We start from the raw sequence: 25,712 nt of genomic DNA on the forward strand, positions 1-25,712 counted from the left end.
TATTAGGTCAGCCCAGGGAAGGACCAAAACATGTAAGGACCCCTTCAACCTGATACTCTTTGGTAACTCATTTACCCCAGGCAAAGAAGATGCTGGACATCCTGGGTGGCAGGATGGAGAAGGCCTGGCAGGTCCCCGTTTCCCTTCCATCATCCTGAGCAATGCAGCTTCGGCCTAGAGATCCAGACCCTTCCATTAGCCCAAAGCCTGGCAGTGAAGCCACCCTCCCTCCTGGGTTGTCGCTTAAGTGTACCCTTGGGGAGAGGTCTCACCACCCTCTCAACTCTGGGTCCTTACCCCCACCTGCTCTCACTACACTGTGGGAGGGGTCCTCTACGTGGGCGCCACCTGGGCAGCCAAAGCCAACATCAAGGTCCCTTCCAGGCCTCTTCTGTGCAAATCACTCACCAAATCCTGCTTCCCACCCGCCCCAGAGACCCCCACAATCAGAGGCAGTGGAAAGAAGTTTATCATCTTTAGACTCAAGGAATTAACAAGGGTGGGTGCAGACTATGCCGGGCACAAGGTTTTGCGGCTCCTGGGGGCAGGCCCAGCTACAGCAAACCCACAGGGAAAGAAATGAGGGAGAAGTTAGCAAATTTGGTCTTGAATTTGAGGGGAGGGCGTGATGATTCCTGGGGCTGGGGAATGGGGAGCAGCAGGAAGAAAGTGGTCTGAGAGAGGAGGGGTCGGCGTGGGCCCAGAGGGGCAGCCCCCTACCCTTGGGGCTCAGAGTGGGGAGGAAAGAGAAATGAGGCCCCTCCCCGCAGTGCTGAGGAAAAGGCACTTGGCTCAGTCTCCTCCTGCCCCACTCCCACCACGGATGAGGTCGGGTCCTCGTCCCCTCATTCCTTTCAAGGGCCCAGAAACTGTTCCTGGTTGAGCCTCTGGAAGAAGTTTTTGCCGAACTCATAAGTGCTGATCATGATGGCGCAGGATGGGGCGGCCTTGATGATCCTTGGGAGGAAGCCTGCGGTGGGAGGGGGAGGCTGGGGTCAGAGGTCGGGTCCCAGGGAGCCCCACCTCCACCAGGGCGTGGACACACACACAGACGCTCACCTGCAAAGAGGCCCCTGGTGCCCGACTCGGCCCGGATTCTCCGCAGCAGCAGCCAAGTGGAGTCCGCGTGCGGGGGCGTCACTGCAAACCAAGGCGAGGCCCTGTAAGACCCCGCTGGGACCCCGCCTGCCCTGCCCCGCACCAGCCGGGGCCCCTCACCTCTCACAGCCTCCACCGCTCCTAGCGCGACCTGGCGCTGAGTCTTCACCACATCGAAGGGTAGAGTCAGGATGGCCGCCACCTGGTGGGGTGGGGAGAGGGCTGGTCTCCATTCCCAGGACCCCCATCCCTTGCATGTGGCCAGGGTCTGCCAGCCCCAGCTAGAGCTTCAGAAGGGGAGGGGGAGCGCACTCCTTGACAGGCAACCAAGGACTCTTTTCCGGAGCGTCTGCAACGACCCTCAGGTCACCCCAAGGACACCTCTACTGGCCACATTCCCAGCCTGGTCAACTCACCGTCCCTGAGATGCCGCCAGCCACAAAGCTGATGCCCACGGCGGTCTGGTCCTTTGGCCTGAGCCCACTCAGCCAGCTCTTCACCAACTCATAGTTGAACCAGTACAGAGCTTGGGGGCACAGGGGTTCACTCATTAGAGACGGGAAGGGCAGTGGGATAGGCCACGAACCTCCCACCTTTCACAGACCTACATCACAACCACTCCCTCCCAGCTACGAAGTCTGCCTGCCACGTGCCAGTTCCCATAAAAGGCCCTCTGCAAGAAGTATCTTGTGAAAACCTGGGTGAATATCCCGCCTGCTGGGGCCCACTTCACAGATGAGATGTTCTTGGCTCAGAGAGTTTACGTGACTTCAAAGTCAGTAGTAGCAAAGCTGGGACTTGGCTGTAGACCTCTTGGGCTCCCTTACCCCAATCCCTGCACCCCTAGTGCCTACCTGAGAAGGGCACATCCCGAAGGGCAGTGGGACCCCAGCCCAGCCACAGTGAGCGCCAGCCGCCTTGAGCCACAGCTGCTCGGACGCAGGTGCCCAGCTCCCGGTATGACAAATGCCGAGCCTGCAGCTTTGTCCGCACCAGCTCCAAGGGACTGATCACGCTCACGGTGCCCACTGCGGGGACCAGGGAGGAGGGGTCAGTTTACAGGTCCCAGGGGCAGCCTGCCCAGAGTCTGGAGGCCTTGAACGTCCCCCCCACCCCTAGGCTGGCAGAGGTTGGAGCTGGGAGTCCAGACTGGGCTCCGGCACAGGTGGGGTCAAAGGGAGGTGGAAAGCCCAGGGCTGTGCTCACGGCGGGCCACTGCGCCAGCCACCATGGGTGCGTAGAGATCAGAGGTCAGGGCTTGACCACACAGGAAGGCCTTGAGTTGGTCGTAGGCGGTGAAGTAGATGGCAGTGGCCGGCACAGTCATCACCCTAGGGGTGTGAACAGGTTAGCCAAGACTCCCCAAAGTTCCCAAACCTCCCAAGCTTCCCCTGCCCCACCCAGCCAGCCAACAGGGGAGTAAGGGGTCAGTGGGGTATCGGGCGAAAGCAATACGCAGAACTGGGGTACTCACAGGGTGGCTGGGAGGCCGCTCCACAGGGTCCTCGTGCCCTCATGTCTCACAATCTTCACAAAGGCATCCTGGCCAAGCAGACACCAGCCCAGGAGGAGGGAGGATGAACATGAACAAGGCTTGTGGCGGGGCTGGCCCAGGCTGGGCCCTAGCCTGATGCCCTTGCTCCTACCCAGTAGCCCCTCAGGCCTCTATACATGGTATTCCCTATTTGGCTCCAAACAGACTCCTATTCACCCTTCAAAATCTTGTGATGGCCCCACCTCCTCAGGAAAGCCCTTCCTAAACTGAACTGGCCACCCTTATGTGCTTTGCGCTACCCGTTCTTTCTTAGGTCTGCTGCCTGACCAATCTGAATCCCTCAGGAATGCCAACAGACCCAGCTAAGGGCACAGCTGCTCCTCACCACGGTGCCAGTGAAGCGACTGGGGTCCTGAAACCAGGTGGCACAGCGGGCACCATTTGGGCACAGGTACAGGGGCTCTAGGACACCATTGCAGTACAGGAGGCATTTCCCTGTGGATTGGAGAGAGGAGGGCACTGGGGAAGGGGAGGGGCATTAGCATGACAGAGCCCTGGAACCTCACAGGGAGGTGGTGAGCTCCCATCCCTGGAGGGCCAGCAGAGCCTGGGGTCCCTGGGCGGACGTTCTTGTGTAGGACAGAGGGCTAGCTAATATGATCTAGAAGCGTGTGCTAGTCCGTGGCTGTGAGGCCCCCGTGTGCCCTGGAGAGACTGGGACATCCCTCCCCAGGACACTTACAGGTTCCCCGTGGCATGGGGCACTCACATTTGGCGTAGGAGAGGCTCCAGAGTCTGGAGGAAGACATCAGCTCTAAAATACAAGGCACTACCTCAAGTCACAAATGTTCCCCACCTGCCCCAGGGACCTCATCTCTGGGGATCCCTGGCACCACTCCCTATTGGCTCCAGGGTCAGACACTCACCACTGGCCACCGAGGGGCGCTGAGACTGCAAGCGTACCTTCACCACGTCCAGGGGGGTCACTGGGGGAGGAGGGCAGGTCTGAAAGCTCCTTTCAGGACCCCGCCCCGACCCCTCATCCAGAGCCAAGTCATTTCTAATCTCTGGTCTGCCCCAGTCCCCAGCTGCCCCCACCCCACCATCCCAGGTCTTACTGAAGAGGGAGGTGACCACGGCCCCAGTGCCAGATGCCACCATCTGTTGGAGGAGGCTAATGCCTCCAGGATCCTGGTCAGCCATCTTGTAGCTTCAGTTCTGAAAAACAAACGTCAGTCAACTGGAGCACAAAACCGGAGTCAGGGGTAGGGAGAGAAAGGATGCAGGGGCTCTTGGGGACACTGGCTGGACCCTCGCCCCACTCCCTCACTATGAGTTTCGCATAATCACTTTTTATAGCAGTTATTGTCAACTCCACCTTGCCAAAGGGGAAAGAGGCTCAGAGAGATGAAGTGACCTGCCCAAGGTCACCGTGGGAGTAGTTAGGAAGGAAACTGGGAGAGTCATCCATCAGTTAATGGGCTGTAATGACCCACCGCCATTCCTCACCCTCGCCACACGGGGTTACTGTGCACCTCTTCAGTGCAGGTGCCCGGGTTGGCTTGGGGGCCCAAAGATCAAAACGCCTGAGCCGCCCCCCTACGCCCCCAACTCCAGCAACCAGCCCCAAGGCGGGCGCATGCGAGCCTCGAGTCACCGGACGTGGAGAGGTGGAGCCCGGCAGGGAGGGAAAGGTAACAAACCTGAGGGCGGCGAAGGGTCCGTCCACTTTCTGGGACTGCAGGCGGGGGTGCCCGGCCCTCCCCCGCACCCGTCCTCCCGAGGCCGGAGGGCCAAGCCCCGAACCTGGATAGGAAGGACAATCCCTCTGCTCCCTCTCCCTCAAAATCTCTTTCTCGGGGGGGCTGGTCGAGAGTACGGGAAGTAGGGATGGGGAGACAAGATCGCTCTTCGCCCCTCGGCGACACTCTCTGTCCTGGCCCCGCGCGCAAGGGGCGCCCGGTGGGGCCGACTAGGTCGGCCAGCGACTCCCGGTCCCCAGCCAGGCCCGGCTCAGGCTCCCCGGGACCCCCAGAGACCCGACTCCCGCCTCCGGCCCCCGCCGGACCCACAGCCCAGGTCCAGCCCCGCCCACCTGGCTCTAGGCCGGTGCTCGCGCGGCGCGGCGCCCGGGGCCGAGCGGGCCCATATCGGCTCCGCGGCCGGGGCCAGCTCCGCGCGCGCTCGCTAGGCACCAAGGCCGACTCGGAAACTGGACGAGCCCGTCCCGCCCCTGGACGGCGCCGCGAGGCCCCGCCCCCCACGGGCCGACCGGCTGCCTGCCCGGAGTGAGGCCGGCCCGCCCACTCGCGGCCTCCTCCGGGTCCCGCGCTAACCAGGCCCCGCGCCGCGGGTGCCCCGCCGGGCCAGCGCGCCAAGGTCGCAAGTCTCCACGCCGCGCTTGACCTGGCGGCAGCACCGTACTTGACAGCGTATTGTCGCCAACACCACCCCACCAGCATCCCGGCCAAGCGCTGCTCCCGCAAACTTTCTAGACGAACGTGGGTAAAGCACTCTCCCCATTTTCCTCATTTGTTTGGCGGCGGGGGTTTGAATCAGTTCTTCCAAGGCCACGGGGGGCGATGAAATAGTGCTGGCAAACATTAACCCATCGGGCTCTTTGCTGAGGTTTTACAACTTCACGGCGACCGTATCAAACAGGGTCGTCCCTATTTAACAGAGAATCCATCGAGACTGCAACTGCAAATCCACTTGACAAAACTGAGGGGTACCCTGCGGGTGTGGGTAGTGAAGTTGACGAGTAAGTAACCCGGGCCAGGCAGGCTGGACAGAGAGGAAAGGCTGGCCCGGGAGCCGGGAGACGTGGGTTCAACCGGGTTTAACCTGGGCTTCGTCCCACCTCCCTGTGACCCTGGGCAAGTTACAACACCGCTCTGGGTCTCGGATTCCTCCTTCGCACAGGAATACGATTGAGTAGGGGAGAAGGGGACTGACATTTCTGTGTTGGTTACCCTCACGAAACCTATTTCTTCTACGTCTCAAAACTTCTAGAAGTTGATCATTATTAACCCCGTTTTACAGAAGACGAAACTGAAGCTTAAAGTTAAGAACTGGACAATTACCTCCCCCGCACCACATTGCCTCCCTGGGTGACAGGTGGGCGTTAATCCTGGACGTCTCTGATCCCTCTTCTCAGGAGCCGCATTTCTGTCCCGGGCCAGCCCCGCACCCGAGACCCCATCAGCTGCCTCGCTTTTAAAACTTTCGTGCGGCGAGAGTGTCCTAAGAGAAAAACGAACAGCGGCTGCGAGCCTGCGCCTTTAAGAAGGGTAGGCCGTGACTTTGACGTCACCAGCTCTTCCGCCCCTCACCCCCAGAATGGTCGCCTCCGGGCCTGGAGTCGCCCCGCCAGCCGGTGCACGCCGGGTTAGCACGTGGGTTCCAAGGGGCCAACCGTATGCTTTCCCTGAGAAAAGATTTTGCGGCTCTCCACCGCTAGGAAGCCCGAAATGGGGGGTCGGGGAGTGACCCGTGAAGTGCTGCTGATCTAAAGGGCCCTGAGAGAAGGCGCCCTTTACATGCCCTTCCCATACCAACTGAATTCTGAAATGACACAAAATAATTTTATAAACTGACAGGGCGAGAACCCAGCCCCTATTAGGGTCCTTTACTCCCTCAAAGTTATGACTTACACAGTTTCACAGCCATCAGCCAAGAGATAACTCCCCCCCATTTTACAGAGGAGGAAACTGAGGTCCTTGTGTGTAATGACTCCTGGTGTGGAGTAGAATCCAGACTTCTCCTACGCACTCTCCCATTTTTCACATGAGAAAATGCGGACCCCAGAGGTCAAGTTGCACCAAGATCACACAAATGAAAGAGCTATAATTCAAACCCCCTCCTACCTGAGTCCAGAGGATCTCCCATCCCATCCCATTCTCAACCAGGGCTCTCTGCTCCCTGCAAATGTTTACTCAGGCCTCAGGCCCCAAGAACTCTGAAGATACAGCTTGGTGGGGCTGCACCACTTACCTGCCTCCAGATCAGAGCACTGGGAGGGCGGGACCTGGTTCCAATATGGGCTGCCTGCTGCAGCAGCTGTGGGACCTCCTAGCAAGTATCTAGAGTCCTTTAAGCCTTCCTTTCACCCATTTATAAATGAGCTGATGGGGATCAAAATACCCCTGCCTCATGGGAATTTGAGGATGTAATGAGTTAATAGCTCTAAAGTGCTTAGAGCCCTGTCTGGCACTTGGCAAGCAGTCGGTGACCATTACTATTATTATTGATTGCCCCCCGCCCCACTCCAGGACCTGTGGCACAGAAAGTTCTGGAAAGGGTCTTTAGAGCAACCAGGATTCTGGTCCCACCTCTGCCTCTAAATGCAGGCACAGATAGTCATAACTCCTTACACGCCTTCTTCCCCAGAGCAAAGTAGCACAGCCAGGAATCAAACATGGTGACCTCTGAGCCTCAGTTTCCTTCACGGTAGAATGAGGGGCTTGCGCTCCATTTCTGGTTTTCTTCTTGCAATAGGATGCCTTTGAGATTTGTCACTACACCTCAGTTTCCTCAGCGGAAAATAAGGATGAGTTACCCATCCTGCTAATTTACAGACTCTTAGCTAAAGTCATGTCTGTGAAAAGCTGAGTCGACAAACAGTTCTGTAGTCCCACCCAGAGCTGAGTAGATCTCACTCCCTGCCATCCCCTACATGTAAATGCTTCGAGGCTGAGAAAACCTTGGTATAACCAAAGGCCAGCATGCTGGCAACAGTCTGGGCAGAAGGGAGAAGTTATCCACCACTGGAGCTGGTGGAGGTGTCGTCCAAGGACGATCATAGCGACTGCAGGGTGGATCCAGAGCCTTGAGATGCCCATGAACCTGTGGGGCTCTGGCTAGACTGGCCTGACCTGAGAAGCAAGCCTAGAGGCCTGAGGAGGAGGCGGCCACTGTCCTGGTTGTCTCAGCCGCGGTTCACGCTGACCACGCACCCAGTGGTCCTTCTAGAGGCAGCATGTGGCTCCATGTGGCCATCACCGGCCTCCTTGTCAGATGGAAAAACAGAAACTCTTTAAACTGTAAAAGGGGAGGAAATAGTACCAGCCCCAGGGATTATCTCAGGGACTGATGGACAAGTCCTTGCCTGGCAAGCGAGGTAAACAGAAGATAGTTTATTGTAAGGCTGAATTCTTCCAGGACAAGCCCCAGCTTGCACCCCCAGGGCCTAGGAAGACATTTATGGGGCTGAAGTAAGGCTCAGGTCCCTCCCGTGGACTCTACTAGCACCTCTGAGTTCAGGGCCTGAACTGTTCCCACCTAGAGGTGCCTTCCTGGAGGCAAGGCCCCAGGCTGCAGGACCACTGAACCAGAGAAGAGAAATCCAAACTCTAGGGCTCAAGTTAAATGCCAAGTCAGATCTTTGATTGGGCCCTGGGGGCAGGGAGGGGTGGGGAAGTTATAGAGGACTTTATTGTGACAACTGGAGAAAACTGAATAAGGCCTGTATAGTTGATATTACTTTATCAACATTAAATTTCTTGAGTGTGATAACCATACAGTGGTTTTGTAGGAGAATGTCCTTGTTCTTAGGAAATGCACACCGAGTGTTTAGTGGCAAATGTCTGCAACTGTCTCAAATGGTTCAGCAAAAATAAAGAGATAAAGCCAATGTAGCAAAATGTGAACAACTGTAGATCAAAGTGAAGGGTATATGGTGCTCATTGTACCATTCTTGCAATTTTTCTGAAGTTTTAAAAGGTTTTAAAATAAAAAGTTGGTGGGGAAAGGGATTTCTCCCTCTGAAATACATATATATTATGTATAGAATCAGAAAGCAACAAAGCTGGGGATTCCCTGGTGGTCCAGTGGTTAGGAATCGGGGCTTTCACTTCGGTGGCCTGGATTCAGTCCCTGGTCGGGGGAACTAAGATCCGGCAAGCCATGCATGAGAAAACAAAACAAAAACAAAAAACACAACAACAAAGCTATCTTTTTTTTTAAAGTATTTATTTATTTAGGCTTCGGCCTGGTCTTAGTTGCGGCAGGCAGGCCTGCATGCAGGATCTAGTTCCCCTACCAAGGATCGAACCTGGGCTCCCTGCATTGGGAGCACGGAGTCTTACCCACTGGACCACCAGGGAGGTCCCTGTATTTTTTTTTTTGAAGGTTAAAAAAAAGAAATAAATGTAATAGCTAGAATCAGCCCACCCAGGGAAAGGCCTCTCTTGTCTCCCCCCAGCCCCTGCCTGGCTTGAGAAGATGAGCTGGGAAGTTTCTGGACACCCAAGTCTTCATTGAGAGCACCCTGGGTGCGGTCTGAGGAGGTGGCCTCCAGAGGTGAAGGGTCCTGGCTAAGACTGCAGAACTGCCTTCCCCCCAACCCCCAGCCAGATGCCTGGAACTCTTACTCTGCTGGGGAGTGTGGATTAATCTACCCCCCGAGGAAGGCAGTTTTGGGCCATAGCTATCAAAATTCCAAATGCCCAACCCTGTGACTCAGCCAGGCCACTTGTAAGCATTCCTCCCTGATTGGCTTGCTCATGTGCGAAATGACTCGCCCTTACCGTAGCCCTGTTTGTAACAGCAGAATGCCATGCAAAGGGACTGCCTGACAATATCCCCATATAACAAATACCACCTTGAAAGGGATGCTGACCTCCACCTCCGAGTGTAAAACAACCTCAAAGGTAAGTGTTAAACAGCGGGGCGACGGGGAATATGCCGGGCAGTTGTTCTCGATCTGAGCTCTACCGCCCCCTAGGGGAAATTTGGGGAATTTATGAGGCCATTTGTGATTGTCACAAGATCAGAGCCCCTGGCATTTGATAGAGGTCAGGGCAGGGATGCTCAATGTCCTATAAAGTGTAGGACAGTCTGACATTAACAGGGATTTATCCCCGTACACCTCGCGGCTTTCCTCTGTCTTTCTGGACAACCACATACAGTCGTCCCTCGGTATTCACGGGGGATCGGTTCCAGGAGCCCCTGCAGATACCAAAATCCGGGGATGCTCAAGTCCCTTATATAAAATGTACGGTGAATACAGTCGGCCCTCTGTATCCGCGGGTTCCACATCTGCGGATTCGAGAAATCTGTTGATGATTATCCGACCTCGAAGCCAGCTCTATTTCACCCATATCTTTCTAAATGGTTTTATATTGATAATCTATAGAATTTCCCAGGAATAAAACTACCATGCAGTCTTCAGGAAGATGTGGCTTTGTCTCCGTTAGCACTTTACCAAGGATCATTCACCATTCAGAACATCTCATCCTGTTGGCCACCTGGCTGGTGTGAGCTGAGTTACTAACAAAATACTCCAGCGCAGAGCCTCCATTTCCGGTTCTCCATCGCCAGTGATTCATGGGCATCTGCAAGCTTCTGTTCTCTCGTGGAGTCAAGCCTGAGCTTTTGCACACAGAAATACATATTATTTCATTCTAAATTACTTTCTTTTATTTTTCCTCTCTATTACAGTTTGAATTTCATACAGATTTTTTTAAACGTGCATAGGAAATTACACTCTGTGAATTTCACTTCTGAAAATGTATTGAAGGAGAGTTACAAACGATATTACCAAACGAAGACTTTGGATGTGATTCTGTTGAGAACCTCACGAGCTCACCAAGCACCAGTGGTCGCATGTAGTGTCATTGCCTTCTGGGGCTGCAGGTTCTGCTTCTCAGCATGCCCGAGGCTGCCTGGAGCATGTCAGCCTCCAGAAAAGCGTGGCCATGCCAGGGCTGAGCCCGTGTCTCAGTGACGCAAACTGAGGAGGAGCCATCCCAGCTGGGCCTGGAACAAAGGCCTGACCTGTGTTCGTCTCCCTCTCTCTCTCTCTCTTTTTGATTTACTGAGTGTTTCCCTCTCTTTTTCTCTTTTTAAAAATGTTTCAGTGTTGTATGCCAAATACCGTTGTAGGTACTGGGATATAGCAGGGAACAAGCCACACTGGGTCCCTGCTCACACTTTTTAGTGCAGGAGACAAACACACAAACACGTAAATAAACAAGACAATTGCAGATAGGAAGGACATGAGGTTTAGTGCCTGTGAAGGCACTAAAACAGGTCACGTGATGGAGAGGGCCTAAGACGGCCTAGAACAAGGGAGAAGTGGGGGGTCAGGAAACATTGATGGAGATTAACCCATAGTGAAGGCCAAGGGAGGGCCAAGCTGGCTGCGATGAAGGAAAGTGCTCAGATGAGAGCTGGGCACTCACACTGAAAGAAAAACTTGCATTGAAAAGAACAACTATGATGGTTATGAACACAGGCTCTGGACCAGACCTGTATTCAATTTCTGGCTTCTCCCCTTTCCAACTACACAACCCCAGGAAAGTTGCTTAACCTCTGAGTCTTCCTTCTTTCATTGTAAGATGGAGATGGTAACTGTACCTACCTCACAAGCCTGTGTTAAAGATTAAAGGAGAGCTTAGTACAGAACCTGGCACAATGTGAGTCTCAATAAACATTAGCCAGACCTACTTTTTAAAAACATGGCAATCAAGTATACCAGCAACCATCCTAACATAAGAAATTGAATTAAAGTCCCCTGATGTGCATTTGAGTACAGATTTCTCTGCTAACTTGTTGGGGGAATTTGTCTCTTTTCTGGGCCTTGTTTTCATCATTTTTGAAATGGAAAGAATAATACTCTTGGCCCTACTTCCCTTCCGGCACTGCTGAGAGGTTTAAGATGACAGATGAGGCGTGTGAAAGGGGTTTGTGACCCGGAAAGTGTGCCCCGGGTTGAGGGGGGAGGAGTTCCGTCCTCCTGTCCCGCCCTCCATGTAGCTGCTTCCTCTCTCTGTTCCTCCTTGGGCTCCTGGAGATGACCCTGACCTGACCTCTCTGAATTTTCTGGGGAAGGCAGTTTCCTCACCTAAGCCCTGGCCCAGTGCTTCAGAGACAGGTCATCAGATTAACAAGAGGAACCTCTTTGATGTCCTAAAAAGAATTCCTTCCATTTTATGTGCCACTTTACAAGATCTCTTTACATCCATCATCCCATTTGAACCTCTCATGACTGTGTAAGAGGGCATGTGGAGGTTATTGTGGACCCATTTTACAGATGAGGAAACAATCTCAGAGGAGTTAAGTGACCTGTCCAAGTGACTTGAAGCGGGTGTCTCCTGACCCCTAGGGGGCCTGCCTGGAGAGGGGCAGGAGAGCTCAGGGCTGGAAGGGCTGGGAGGGAGGACAGGCTGCGCTGGCGTCTGCATCCAGTGGAGCCTGGCGATGTGGGCAAAAGCTCCGAGGTCTGATCAACTTGGACTCAGATACCGACACCACCGCTTAGTAGCCGGATGACCCTGGACAAGACCCTTAGTGTCTCATACATCTGCGAGGTGGAGCTAACACTCTGCAGTGTCGTTAGAAGGACTCAGTGATGTGAAACAGAGGAGGCCGGCAAAACATGGTCCTGATTCTTCTCCTCTCCACTCCCTGCCCTGCCCCCAAGTTTATTAACATTCCAGCCCTAACAGTCAACGAGTCAACAGTGCCCACAGCCCAAGCTGTCCTTCCATTTCCGTGACCCAACCTGTCCACTTGCTGCCCTTGACAACGGCTAGGCTCCAACTCCTGGAGTCCACAGGCAATGCAGCAACCACTGAGGGGCACAGCTGCCCCCAGGGCATTCTCAAGTTCAGAAAAAGGCACAGGATGGGGAAAGTTTCTCCCTGTACCCACAGGGAGGTATGACACTGGCCAGACCACCATCGGGGCCCAGCCCCTCCCAAGCCTTCCAGGGGAGGGACAGGGTGTCCTTAGATGTGGTGCAGGGCCAGCACCCTGAAGGAGCTTCAGAAGGGTTTGGAGGATCTGAGCCCCTGTCTTGGGTTTGGCTGGATGTTTTCTTTTTCATTTGAGTGGCGTCAGATTTTACATCATTGATTTTGTAAATTTTAATAAGAAAATGAATTTTAGTCCTGAATAAATGTAGTTTAGTTGTCAAAATTCTCTCGACCGTAGGAGTAGAGGAGAAGGAGGTGACAGCTTATGAGGATCGATTATGAGCTTGGTACTTCTTTTTTTCTTGGCCGTGTGTGGCATGTGGAATCTTAGCTCCCCGACCAGGGATCGAACCCGCGCTCCCTGCATTGGAAGTGTGGAGTCCTAACTACTGGACCGCCAGGGAAGTCCCCTGAGCTTGGTACTTTACATACGTGTGCAAGCACATTCCATCCTCCTGAAACCTTGGCAGGTAATTATAATACAGTTCCTCTATTTCACAGATGAGGGCATTTAGGTCAAAAAAATAAGCCAGGTGCTTCCCTGGTGGCGCAGTGGTTAAGAATCCGCCTGCCAATGCAGGGGACACGGGTTCGAGCCCTGGTCTGGGAAGATCCCACATGCCACAGAGGAACTAAGCCCGGGCGCCACAACTACTGAGCCTGCGCTCTAGAGCCCGTGAGCCACAACTACTGAGCCCGTGCGCCACAACTATTGAAGCCTGTGTGCCTAGAGCCCGTGCTCCACAACAAGAGAAGCCACAGCAGTGAGAAGCCCGCCCACTGCAACAGAGTAGCCCCCGCTCGCCACAACTAGAGAAAGCCTGCGCCCAGCAACAAAGACCCGACTCAGCCAAAAATAAATAAATAAATAAATAACTTAAAAAAAAAAAAAAAAGCCAAAGTCACCCAGCTAGGAAGAGGCCGAGCTGGAATTTGAGATCAACAGGCAAAGATGAGGTCCCACTGCCCAGATGCCAGCCCACTGCCCAGGTTTCCAGGAAAGAGCTGGCTCCTGTCCTCCAGCACCTGCCACCTGCCTGTCCCAGAGGCCAATCGGGCTTCCTGGAGACGCGCTGGGGTCAGTCCTTGCCTCTACCAGGAAGTTCTTCTCTGGATCACCCCACTGCTCTCAGAATGTAAGAAACTGAAAGTTTGACCTGGGAATGTGCCTTCCTCTCCCGCAGAAGGCAGATGCTGACTCCACATCTGGATGGGAGAAGAGAATTCAACCCAGCTCACCCTACCCTGCGTCTCCCTGCCCCGACCCCATCCCTGAGGGGTTGAGTCTTCCTCTGCCCCCTCTGCCCTGGTCTGGCTGAGGGATTCTGTTGGTTTCAGTCTGATGGGGTGCCCTTCTCAGGAGTCTGAAATGGACCAGGTGCAAACAGACCCTCCTGGACAGAGTTCTGGACCCTGGGCCAGAAGGATGCCATGGGGTGCACCCACGTGGGGGGTCCAGGTGGATTTCTGGGAAGAGAGATACATGGGCCACGGCTCGAGAGGAGAGGGTGAGGTGGGCTGAGGGGTGGGTGGGCAGTCTCCCAGGCTAAGGTATGTGTGAGGGGGAGCTGGGGAGGGCCCAAGGGGAGGAATCACCACAACCAACGGTGGCAGCTTCGTTAATTGAGCACATACTTGGCTTAGGCCCTGAGCTGAGGGCTCTGCAGGCGTTATCTCATTCCCGAGGAAAGGGCCTTATTGTTGTTGCCCTCAACGTAAAGACCAGGACGCTGAGGCAGAGAGGTTAAGTCAAGTCACACAGCTTGTAAGAGGGAAGGGGACCGGAGAGGAGCTTCCTCGCTGAGCGCTAGGTTCCTCGTTGCATAGAAAGGGGGTTCAGCGAGATGAGGGGCTCTCAGATCTGCACATCAGGATCCCTGAAGCTCCCTCCATTACAGGGCAAAGCCAAGTAATCCACTTCCCCTACCTGCCTTCCCCCTTCTCCCCTCTCTTCCCTCCCGCTGAACCCCTACCCTGCATCCTGCACCCCACAGTTGGATTTAAAGATACCATCCAGCATCAGTCTACCTGCACCCAGGGCCAGGTGGAGTCGCCACAGCTCAGTGCAGACTCTGAATCTCCCAGGGGACAGAGAGCAGGGCAGTGCTCACCCACTGCCCAGATGAACACACTGAGGCCAAAGACGAATTAAGAATTCACATACAAGCACACAAGGGAAAGTCACAGAAGAAACTGTTAAAGGGTTTGAAAGTGGAAGCCTGGTGTAGGAAAAGAGAGAGGACAAGAGTGCTGCTTTGTGTTGGGACTTCCCTGGCGGTCCAGTGGTTAGGACTCCGAGCTGCCACTGCAGGGGGCACGGATTCCATCCCTGGTCAGGGAACTAAGATCCCGCATGCCATGCAGCACAGCCAAAAAAAAAAAAAAAGAGAGTGCTGCTTTGTGTTATAACTTGACTAAAATTTATTTGCATGGTATACTTTGTTAAAAATAGTAATTGATTAAAAAACAACAAGGGAAGTGGCCTGCCCACTGGCACTGGGCAAGTTCACGGCCTATGCTAGGTCAGGAATCCAGGTCTGGTGCCTCTGTTGCCAAATATCCCGCCACAGCCTCTGGCCTGGGCACTGGCCTGCTCCTGCCTCCCCTCCCCCACACCTACCCAGACAGGCTGGAGGGCCGAGCAGAGCCCCACAGACACCAGTCAGGTGCCCGATGAGGAGGGCAGGCGCCTGAGCAACTGGGGCAATAATTACTCACCCTAAGGTGACTCAGGCAGGATGGGGAAGGAAGGAGTAGGTGTGTATGAGGCAGGGGCTGTTTCTGTGCCCTCACTCCAACCTTAGTGTTCAGGGCTGCCAGAGTTAGGAAATAAAAATATAAGATGCCCAGTTAAATTTGAATTTCAGATACACATGGAATAATTTTTTTTTTTCTTTTTGGCCACACTGCACAGCTTGAGGGATCTCAGTTCCCCAACCAGGGATTGAACCCGGGCCCCAGCAGTGAAAGCCCGGATCCTAACCACTAGGTCACCAGGGAACTCCCAGGGATTAATTTTTAAGTGTAAGTATGTGTCAAATATTGCATGGGACATAATTATGCTTAAAAAATTTGTCTTTATTTGAAATTCAAATTTAACTGGGCATCTGATGTTTTATCGGGCAATTCAAGACCTTGGGGGGAAAGGCCCCTGGCCCTGAGGCAGCTGTGACTCTTCTATGAGAGCAGAACTGGAAGTCTGAATGAAGAAAACCCTGAAGGGGTGATGGGAAGAACTGGGGAGAGGCTGAAAGAAGCAGAAAGAGGGAGAGAGAGGGAAGCTGTCCAACCCTGACCTGGAGGAACCTCTTAGCCAGAGTCACATCCGGGGTTCTCTTTGTGTCAGGGCTCTCAGTGGAATCTCCTATCACTGTGGTGCCTCAGTCCAGGGTAGTGCTGCCATCCGAGGTGGGACCACAGCAGGAATTGTCACAGACCAGGAAGAACATATTTCTAACTTCTTAAGCAAGTGTGGGCTGCGGGAAGGCAGAAGCCACAAAGGAAAAGATCGATTGCTAGATTTCAGATGACATAACAACACAACTTCTGACCACAAAAGATACCATAAACAAAGATAAAAGACAAATGACAGATTGGGAGGAAATATCTGCAATGTATATAATATCCAGACTATATAAAGAGCTCCCGCAGTTCAACAAGAAAAAGAAACACGGAAGAAAAATGAACAAGGGATAATGTGATGGTTAGTTTTTTTAATCATCGAACTATAGTTGATGTACTATATCAACTATACAATATCATGTAAGTTACAGGTGTACAATGTAGTGATTAACAGTTTTTAAAGGTTATACTTCACTTATAGTTATTATAAAATATTGGCTATATTTCCTGTGTTGTACAATATATTCTTTAGCTTATTTTATATATGATATTTTGTACCTCTTAATCCCCTATATTGCCCCTCCCCCATTCCTCTCTCCACTCATAACCACTAGTTTGTTCTCTATATCTGTGAGTTTGTTGTGTGATGATTAGTTTTATGTGTCAACTTGGCAGGTGTTTTTGGATGAGATTAACACCTAAATCACTGAATTTTGGCTAAAGCAAATTGCCCTCCATAATGCAGGTGGGCCTCATCCAATCAGCTGAAGGCCTGAATTGAACAAACAGACTGGCCTCTCCAGGCAAGAGGAAATTCTTAGCAACTGTCTTTGGACTTTCATCTGCACCATCAGCTCTCCTGAATCTCCAGCCTGCTGGCTCACACTGCAGATTTTGGACTTACTAGCTTCCATAGTCATGTGAGCCAATTCTTTTTAATAAATCTTTTTCTATATACACATCAACTGGTTCTGTTTCTTTGGAGAACCCTGACTAATACAGATAAGAGCAGGCATTTCACAGAAGAAATACATATGCAGAATAAACATACACAAAAATGCTCAGCTTCCCTAGAGATCAAGGAAATGCAGACAAAACCACCATGAAATATCTTCCGTCATTAGAATGGCAAAAATTTTTTGAACTGGCATATCCAATGTTAGTGAGTATATGGGAAATAAGTTCCCCCAAATACTGAGCCTGGGAGTGTAAATTGGAAAAATGTTAAGGCAATTTGGTATTAACATTTCAACATACCTTTTACCCAGCAATGTTACTTTCAGGAATTTAACCCCCATATGTGCACTCAGAGACACGTTCAGAAATAGTCGTTGCCTGATTATTCGTAACTGCAAAAATTGGAAACACATAAAAGTCCATTAAATGAGATTGGTTAAGGGAATTCCCTGGTGGTCCAGTGGTTAGGACTCTGAGCTTCCATTGCAGGGGGCACGGGTTTGATCGCTGGTAGGGAAACTAAGATTCCACAAGCCGCACAGCGTGGCCAAAAAAAAAAAAGAGACTGGTTAAGTAAACATGTAACACCTATAGTTTGGAATACTTGGCAACTGTCAAAAAGAAACTGATAAATCAAGACAGCCCATATTCATGAATAGGAAGACAATATTGTTAAGAGGGTAATACACCCCAAATATAGATTCAGTGCATTCTCTATCAAAACCTCAGCTGTCTTTGCAGAAACTGATCCTAAAATTCACATAGAAATTCAGGGGACCTAGAATAGCCAAAACAACCTTGAAAAAGAAATTAGAGGACTCCCACTTCCCCTATTTCAAAATTTGCTAAAAAGCTATAGTAATTAAGACAGTGTGATACTGGCCTTAAGAATGGACACATATATCAGTGGAATAGAATTGAGAGTCCAGAGTCCAGTCCTCACATTTACAGTCAATTGATTCTATCAAAATCTTCTCTACCCAGACTCCCACCACCCCTGAGTTTGGCTATTTGTCTCCAACCCTAGCCTCACCCCCAGCTCAAGCTCTTTGCTTAACCTGCAGTGCTCCCCAGCCACTCGGCACAACCAAACACTGCCCCTCCTCCAAGACCCGGCACCAGGCTTCCTCTGGGCCTCTCGTCTCTCCTGGTGCATCTCCCATCACTCATCTCTGCCGGGGAAAGGCCCCTTGGCACTGAGCAGTCTAGCTCCTGCTGCTGGTGAATCTGTTCCATGTGGTATATTTTCTTTCCCCACCGGCATGTCAATTCCTGAAAGGTAGGGCCGATCGAAACTAGGAAGCCAGTTGTGCTATGCACGCACAGCCAGCCCAGTCTGGTGCCACACACCCAGCAGCTCCTCAAGTCCACACCATTGAACCTGGCACTCAATCCCTGCCCAAGGCTGCCTTTCCCATCTGGTTTCCTAATGCTCTTCCCATTACCCCCTATCTAGCCACTTCTCCAACCCCTCCCCACTTGCCAGTTAAAATCCTCCCAGGCTCAGCTCAAAAAAGTGCCCCCAAGGTGGAATTAAACCTCTTTTTCCCTGCCTACAGTCAACCTACTACGTCTTCCCTACACACACCTAGAGCACCTGGCCCCCGATTCTCCAACCCCACCCCACCCCCTGCTGTGAGCCCCTTGAGGAAGGGGCCTGAGGGCTGTTTATCCTTGCCCTCACTACTCCTTCACTCCCCTTTGGGGCCCGGCTGCCCAGCATTAAATCTGAGTTGGTTGGCTAGAATAGAAACAGGATGCACAAATGTTCCATATCCAAGAGACATCCTGTAAATGCTCTTGTACGCACCCTCTAAGGGACAGCTCTTGGCTCTCAATGTCCCCTGACAGGAGGTGGCCCATCTCGGGATGGGACTGCAGGAGGCGGCGAGGCGGGCACCAGCAGGCAGGCTTAGCAGGCGACGGCATCACATGATTCCCTAATCACATGATCCCTAGAAATGGGGGGTTGGGGCGAGAGAGGAAGGGAGGGAGGAGAGTGAATTGAGTAGGAAAAGCAGCACAGCCTCCCAGGTTGGCCCCGCCTTCACGTCGACGAGTAGCCAATGGGAGAGCGACAGCCCGGACATCTGGCCAATGGAAACAGAGGTGGGTGGGCCAACGCGCTGAGGGGGCCAAGTTGGTGAGCTGCCCCGTCGCTGCTCCCCAGGGATCGCCGACCCCGACGCAGGTAAGGAGGGTGGCTGCGTAGACCTCTCGCTTGCTCCTTCCCAGGGGCCCAGCCAGGGGGAGGTGGGGGCTTCAGGCTCCTCTGTAGTTTCATCAGGGAGACAAGAAAAGACTCCCTTAGAGAAACTCCGATGCACTGGAAGGGGTTTTATGGGTGGCGGGAATAAGCAGTAACTGCAGTGACCCCCATGAGAAGGGGTTTTCTCCCTCTCCAGCACCCCTGGGGCCTGCAGCCCCTTCCCCCAAAGCAGAGACTACTCCGTTCTGGAGCCGACTCCGCCCCCGTCGGCAGGTGCTGGTGGTGGTGCTGGTGGGTAGTCCCCGCGGCGGCCGGGAGCCGGCGAAGCGCCCGCCCATGGTCCCCGAGCTCGGAGGGCTGGGAACGGGGCTTGAGACCCTGGCCTCCTCAAAGACAGTAGGGACTTGGGAGTGGTGACTGAACCCCTGGGTTGTGTCTGGCTCTCTCTCACTTCCTCTCGCGGGGGTGTGGGACGAGCTAACTTCCGCCTCCCCCTGCCACTTTTTCCTGCTCTCTCGCTGCTGGGTTGGCTCACCTTTTGGGAATCTCTCTCTCCTGGCACTCGGAGTTGGGGGCTGCCCCCTAGTGGAAGATGACGGAGCTGGGGGCTTGAAGAGGCTCCTGTCCCTCTCTGCGGTGGCAGTGTGGGGTGGGGAGGAGGAGAGAGGCCACCACTTGGAACCCTGCTGAGAGGACTTGGGTCCCCTCCTCCCCCATCCCTGGTCCTGAGTGTGTTTGTGCGCGTGCATGCACGTATATTCGGTAGAAGCATACACTCTACTCCCGAACCTCAGGATACGCAGGAAGGAGAATATATGTAAATGAATCACTAGGGCGCTGAGTAGTCTGAGATGTGTGCAGACAGGCAGTCCTTCTGGCCAGGGCAGTGGGACAAGCCTGTGGACGGTTGAGGTTGGACTCCTAAGAAGCAGGTGCGGCCAGCTGTAGACGCCTTGCAGGGTGGGGGGCTGTAGGCATCGTTGTAGAGAGTGAAAGGGGCCGCGGTCCAGGACCAGTCTTCTTCAGCCTTACCTGGCCAGAAGATGGTCTCCTGGGGATGGTCTCCGAGCTGGAGAGGGGGCACTGAGGAAAACCAGGTGAGGGAGAGAGGATGTGAGTGACTGGGTGTGTGCGATTCCCTGCCATCCAAAGTGTGCAGTGTCCACACACAGACTAATGGGGAACTGAGGCCCAAAGGCAGGGAGCAACTTTTGGGGCTCATAGTCAGCGGTGGCAGTTCCAGGACTAGGACCCATGTGCAGTATCCAGGCAGCCCTGTACTCCGTGTTTCTGTCCTGGCCTGGTCCACCTGTCCAGGAAGCGCTTCTGTCCCTCTTCTCAGCTTGGACCCCAGGCCTCTATCCTCCTGGGGTTTGGGGGCCCATTCCCAGGCACTATCCATGGTCCACTTGAGAAATGAACCCAGGTCCAGTATAGTCTGGAGCCAGCAAAGCCTGTCATCTCTATGTCTTGATATATGACGGGGGGGGGGGGGTGGGCGTTACTTCACATCTCTGAGCCTCAGTTTCCTCCTTTGAAAAGTAAACGTAATAATTTCTACTTTGGACAGTTGTTGCAAAGAAGAAAGAAAATAATGTAGAATGTTGTCACTGGCTCCTAAGAGGCTCAACAAACATGACTGTTTTGGCCCCTCTAGGCAGAGTAACATCTCCTGGGCCCACCCCATTGAGCTAGCAGGGCTGGCTGAGCTTGGGGGAAGACTTGTTTAGGAAGTGAAAGGCTGCTCCCTTCCAGAAACCGAGGCTTACTTCCCTCTGATGATGCAGATCGGCAGCCCAGTGGACACACATGGTCTCCCCACAAGCAGCTGGGTTTCGGCTCCAGGGCAGGGAGAGGAGGGGGGAAGGGAGGGGGGTATGTTTGGGGATTCTGAAAGGGCCTGGTGGTATTGGGGGGCCCTTAGAACACAGGTGTCCTAAAGGTTGACTCAGCCTGTGTATCCCCTTTCTTGGGTGGGGAGGTGACAGCCAGTGGGCAGGTGGTGGCTGGCCTCTGGGGAAGGCAGCCCAGACTCCACTGGCACCGTACTTCCTTTTTTCACAACTTTCTCAACCCCGTGGTTGCCAGTGTCATCAAGTGTCCTCCCCTCCCCCTCCCCCGCCAACAGGCCTTGGCAGGGTGCAGGTGTGAGCACAGCATCGGGCATCTAGAGGGACTGGCTCGGGAAGTGGAACCCTGGCTTTTCTTCAAGGGGAGACTCCCTCCTTGTACCCCATCCCTGTCCTCTCATGGCTACTGATGCCTTCCCCACCCCTCGGAGGTGGCCCATGTCCCCACAGATCAGACCCACAAAACCCACAAATCTTCCCGACTCTCACATACTCATATCTCTATACACTCAGCCGCAGAGACTCAGGTGTTAGGCCACATGTGGGGACACAGATTCACACACGTGCTCATGCCAGCATTCATGCTCATGGGTGTACACGCGCCGGTGCATGTGTGACACCCACACAGGACACACGTAGGAAACTGAATCTCAGGCCCTGCATCCTTCTTTCTGTCTGGACAGGGTGTGTCTGGGGAGGCTCAGCTAGGCCTGGGGCGGGGGGAGTGACTGGGCCCAGAATCGAGGGTGGCCTGGGCTTCAGCTAGTTGCCAAATGCCTCTAGGGATTTTGCAGGTGGACCATGTGGACCCTGGTGAGCTGGGTGGCCTTAGTGACAGGGCTGGTGGCTGGAACACAGTGCCCAGATGGTCAGCTCTGCCCTGTGGCCTGCTGCCTGGACCTGAGAGGAGCTACCTACAGCTGCTGCAATCCCGTTCCGGTGAGTGCCCTTCGGCCCAGGCAAGAGCTAGCAGCCTGGGATTTCCCAAAGGTTCATCTCGGATTGGCCAGAGGAGGGGGCCGGGCTCGGGTCCTTCGGTTTATCACCTCCTCTCGCTTCCCAGGACAAGTGGCCCACGGTGCTGAGCCGGCATCTGGGCACACCGTGCCAGACCGATGCCCATTGTTCTCCTGGCTACTCCTGCATCCTCACGATCTCGGGGACCTCCAGCTGCTGCCCGTTCCCAGAGGTGAGGGTGCCATTAGGTCGATGGAGGGCTCGGGTCTGCGTTTACACTTTTCCTGCACTCTCCTCCCACCCTCAGGGAAATGGGCCTAGCCAACGAAGGCGTCTCTGTGTCCCACAGGCCGTGTCATGCGGGGATGGCCACCACTGCTGCCCCCAGGGCTTCCACTGCAGTGCTGACGGGCGGTCCTGCTTCCAAAGATCAGGTGAGCCAGATGGGCAGCACGTAGAGCCTGGAGCACCCAGGAGTGCAGCCAGCTGGGTGACCTTGATTCCTGCCCTCGTGTCCTCATTCATGTGACATCTGTACTAAGCAGGCCCCCTGCTCTGGAGAGAGGGGCAGCACTGGGGCGAGGAGGGGTCAGGAGAGAATGCAAGACTCCAGGCCCAGGGCCAAGCATTGTGTGGGTGGGGAGAGGCCAAGCTGGACTGGTTTAAGGCCTACCCAGTCAGTGGACGCCTCTGCCCTGTGCCATACTGCTGGGGCAAGGACTGGCTTGGGAGAGAGTGGGTTAGGAAAGCCTGGGGGAGCGCTGAGCCCTAGTGCCAGCCCCGGAATCCTCCTGTAGCTGGGCCTGCAGGCCCTGGTGCCAGCAGCTCCTTGAGTGGTGGGAGGAGTGACCTTCAGTGAGTGGGTGGAATCCTGGGTCATCCCGTCCACAGATACCAAGCCCTTGGGTGCCGTCCAGTGCCCCGACAGACAGTTCGAATGCCCCAGCCCCTCCACGTGCTGCGCCATGCCTGATGGCTCGTGGGCATGCTGCCCCACGCCCCAGGTACAAGTTTGGGAAGATGGGGGGTAGGGAGGAGGGCAGTGGGGGCAGAGGAAGGGCTGGAGGGAGGAAGGACATAGTCAGGGCCATCTCCTCTCAGGCTTCTTGCTGTGAAGACAAGGTGCACTGCTGCCCTCGTGGCACCTCCTGTGACCTGGCTCATGGCCTCTGCCTCACGGCCACAGGCACCCACCCCCCGGCAAAGAAGATCCCTGCCCAAAAGACTAAAAGGCCAGGTAAGGAGGTGGGAGAGTGTCGGGGTGTGAGCCGGGAGTGAGGAGAGGCCTCATCTAACTCCTGGCTGGGGAGACATTCCCCTCCACCCTGGCTGCCCCTCACCTTTCTCTCTCCTTCCAGTGGTCTTGTGCCCAGATGCACAGTCCCAGTGCCCTGATGGTTCTACCTGCTGCAAGCTGCCCAGTGGAAAGTATGGCTGCTGCCCGATGCCCAGTGTGAGTGAGGGGCTGTAGCCAGTTGGGCTGTGCGTCCACAGCCATCTGGCCTGGACACCTACCTACCAGGCAGGGACTCCAGGGGGTGGGGCTGGCTGGCCGGCGGCTGGCTGGGAGCCTGGCTGCTCAGGACTCATGCCACCCCCTAGTGGGGGATTGGGGCAGTGCCAGCTGTCAGCCTGGCTGCTCCCTGAGCTCCAGGGAGACTGGAAATCCCAAAGACCACTTCGCCCTCACCCAGGCCATCTGCTGCTCCGACCACCTGCACTGCTGCCCCCAGGACACTGTGTGTGACCTGATCCAGAGTAAGTGCCTCTCCAAGGAGAATGCTACGGACCTCCTCACCAAGCTGCCCCCCGCACACACAGGTACCGGGGTGGGGGGCGGGGGGGCGGCCACAGATGCCACCATTCCACCTGCGCCATGAGGAGTTAGCGGATACGGGGCTGGGGGCTGATGGCCGCACGGAGGGGCCAGGGCAGGGACAGCCCCCTTTCGTCCACATTGGGCCTCGCCTTAGGATCACTTCCAGGGGTGGCCTGAGCGGTACCCTCCATCCTCCACATCCGGTTCTAGCTGTGGAACTGACAAAGGGAGGGCACCCCCGAGGGTTCCCAGCGCCACGGCTGACCCATCCTCCTTGCCTGCCTCACAGTGCAGGAGGTGAAGTGTGACATGGAGGTGAGCTGCCCCGACGACTACACCTGCTGCCGCCTGCTGTCCGGGGCCTGGGGCTGCTGCCCTTTTGCCCAGGTACCGAGGAGCGGTGAGTGGCCTGGGCTGAGCAGAGGGTGGCAGCCAGCTAGGCCCCCCCAGGCCCACCGTCCCCTCTCCCTCCGCCCTAGGCTGTGTGCTGTGAGGACCACGTGCACTGCTGCCCGGCCGGGTTTAGGTGTGACACAGAGAAGGGTACCTGTGAACAGGGGGCCCGCCGGGTGCCCTGGATGAGGAAGGCCCCAGCCCACGTCAGCCTGCCGGACCCCCGAGCCGTGGAGAATGATGTCCCCTGTGATAACGTCACCAGCTGTCCCTCCTCCAATACCTGTTGTCGACTCACGTCTGGGGAGTGGGGCTGCTGTCCTATCCCAGAGGTGCATGGAAAGGGGGAGAGTATTGGGGGGAGGGACGGTGTCTTGGCCTGAGCACGTGGCCAGGCTCCTGTTGCCTTGCTCTTCTGCCCTCTGCCCGGCCCACGGGTGGCACCAGCTCAGTCAGAGTCATTCCCAGCTGGAGGAGCTGTGAGCAGGAGAGGCGGAGTGGAGGCAGCCGGGGCTCAGCGCTCCGTCCCGTAGTAGCTTCCTAGACCACCCTTTTCTGCCACCCCCCCAGGCTGTCTGCTGCTCAGACCACCAGCACTGCTGCCCCCAGGGCTACACGTGTGTGGCCGGGGGGCACTGTAGGAGGGGGAACGAGGTGGTGACCGGACTGGACAAGGTGCCTGCCCGCCAGGCTTCCCTCTCCCACTCCAGAGACATGGGCTGTGACCAGCACACCAGCTGCCCGGTGGGGCAGACCTGCTGCCCGAGCCTGAGCAGGGGCTGGGCCTGCTGCCAGTTGCCACACGTGAGCGCCCACCTGCCTGCTTCTGGACAGGACAGGGGAGTCCAGTCCCGTGTGGGGGGACATTAGGTGATCGAGAGTGTAATGCCCCTCTGTCCCCCCAGGCTGTGTGCTGTGAGGACCGCCAGCACTGCTGCCCGGCTGGGTACACCTGCAACGTGAAGGCCCGATCCTGCGAGAAGGAGGCGGACTCTGCCCGCCCCACTGCCCACCTGGACCGCGGCCGGCACGTGGGTGTGGGGAACGTGGACTGTGGTGAGGGGCACTTCTGCCACGATAACCAAACCTGCTGCCGAGACAGCCGAGGGGGCTGGGCCTGCTGTCCCTACCGCCAGGTCAGTGCCACCCCCCGCCCTGGGGCCGGGTGTGGGCCTGGGCCGGGTCCTGCCACGCGCAACTCTCGCCCCCCCTCCCACCATCCAGGGCACGTGTTGCGCGGACAGGCGTCACTGCTGTCCCTCTGGCTTCCGCTGTGGGACCAAGGGCACCAAGTGTTTGCTCCGGGAAGCCCTGCGCTGGGACGCTCCTCAGAGGGACCCGGCCCTGAGGCAGCTGCTGTGAGGAGGGACTGAGGACTGAAGACACTCCCCGGCCCTCGGGACCCTGCTCAGAGGGTGCCCACTGCTCAGGCCTCCCCAGCACCTCTCCGCCGCCACAGTCTCCCAGACCCCCATTTCTGAGTACCCCTGTCACCCTGGGAGGCGGGGCCTCAGTCTAAGGCCCTCCCTACCCCAACGAGGGCTGTGGCAAAAGCCACATTTCCAGCTGCCATCCCCTCCCCCCCCCCCCCCCCGGTTCCGTGGACCCTGTGGCCAGGTGCTGTTCCCTATCCACAGGTGTGCGTGTGTGTGTGTGTGTGTGTGTGTGTGTGTGTGCTGCATTAAAGTTTGTACACTTTCTTAACAGTGTCTGATTTGGCCACCCTGCCTGCCCTCCCCAGGGGGCCCCGGAGCCAGGGCCCCCATCCAGTGTCCACATTCCCCCCACCTCACAGAAAGACACACAGAAATTTATCTCACCAGTTTTATATTTGCTGTTGCCCACAGCGATCCCATCACATTATCCCCTAGTCCCCAGAGCCGCCCCAGCCTCC

The 25,712-nt window shown here is 55.3% G+C and overlaps 2 protein-coding genes and 2 long non-coding RNA genes across 15 annotated transcripts; 2 read left to right on the top strand and 2 right to left on the bottom strand.

The window, feature by feature from the left end:
* Window positions 1–451: 451 nt before the first annotated feature.
* On the bottom strand, window positions 452–5,857 carry SLC25A39 (solute carrier family 25 member 39). 11 transcript variants are annotated; one of them, XM_068530464.1, is made up of 13 exons: window positions 4,689–4,809; window positions 4,297–4,399; window positions 3,712–3,811; window positions 3,520–3,579; window positions 3,363–3,422; window positions 2,979–3,112; window positions 2,573–2,640; window positions 2,305–2,429; window positions 1,953–2,126; window positions 1,515–1,624; window positions 1,219–1,300; window positions 1,060–1,140; window positions 452–970 (listed from the first exon to the last, which is right to left on the bottom strand). In XM_068530464.1, the coding sequence occupies exons 3-13, from the start codon at window positions 3,794–3,796 to the stop codon at window positions 855–857; spliced, it is 1,095 nt and encodes a 364-aa protein (XP_068386565.1). In that variant the 5' UTR covers window positions 3,797–3,811; window positions 4,297–4,399; window positions 4,689–4,809; the 3' UTR covers window positions 452–854. The 11 variants fall into 11 exon arrangements, with proteins under 11 accessions (XP_068386565.1, XP_068386566.1, XP_068386570.1 ...); XM_068530465.1 differs by lacking the exons at window positions 4,297–4,399; window positions 4,689–4,809 and adding an exon at window positions 5,677–5,857; XM_068530469.1 differs by lacking the exons at window positions 4,297–4,399; window positions 4,689–4,809 and adding an exon at window positions 5,677–5,856 and having other exon boundaries at window positions 3,363–3,407.
* Window positions 4,948–9,965, top strand: LOC137754662 (uncharacterized). The gene is made up of 3 exons (XR_011071916.1): window positions 4,948–5,094; window positions 9,144–9,243; window positions 9,729–9,965. It is a non-coding gene; the product is annotated as an uncharacterized lncRNA (long non-coding RNA).
* LOC137754661 (uncharacterized) lies at window positions 8,587–18,491 on the bottom strand. Its single transcript, XR_011071915.1, has 3 exons — window positions 18,401–18,491; window positions 16,891–16,982; window positions 8,587–9,964 (listed from the first exon to the last, which is right to left on the bottom strand). It is a non-coding gene; the product is annotated as an uncharacterized lncRNA (long non-coding RNA).
* A 209-nt stretch (window positions 18,492–18,700) lies between these two features.
* Window positions 18,701–25,522, top strand: GRN (granulin precursor). 2 transcript variants are annotated; one of them, XM_068530965.1, is made up of 13 exons: window positions 18,701–18,781; window positions 21,433–21,588; window positions 21,713–21,838; window positions 21,956–22,040; window positions 22,498–22,610; window positions 22,708–22,843; window positions 22,965–23,059; window positions 23,301–23,427; window positions 23,715–23,812; window positions 23,905–24,150; window positions 24,389–24,622; window positions 24,724–24,954; window positions 25,043–25,522. In XM_068530965.1, exons 2-13 carry the CDS (start codon window positions 21,451–21,453, stop codon window positions 25,178–25,180), a joined length of 1,767 nt encoding a protein of 588 aa, XP_068387066.1. In that variant the 5' UTR covers window positions 18,701–18,781; window positions 21,433–21,450; the 3' UTR covers window positions 25,181–25,522. The 2 variants fall into 2 exon arrangements, with proteins under 2 accessions (XP_068387066.1, XP_068387065.1); XM_068530964.1 differs by having other exon boundaries at window positions 21,444–21,588.
* Window positions 25,523–25,712: the final 190 nt, after the last annotated feature.

Source organism: Eschrichtius robustus, chromosome 20 (assembly GCF_028021215.1).
Source record: "Eschrichtius robustus isolate mEscRob2 chromosome 20, mEscRob2.pri, whole genome shotgun sequence".
Taxonomy (NCBI): Eukaryota; Metazoa; Chordata; class Mammalia; order Artiodactyla; family Eschrichtiidae; genus Eschrichtius; species Eschrichtius robustus.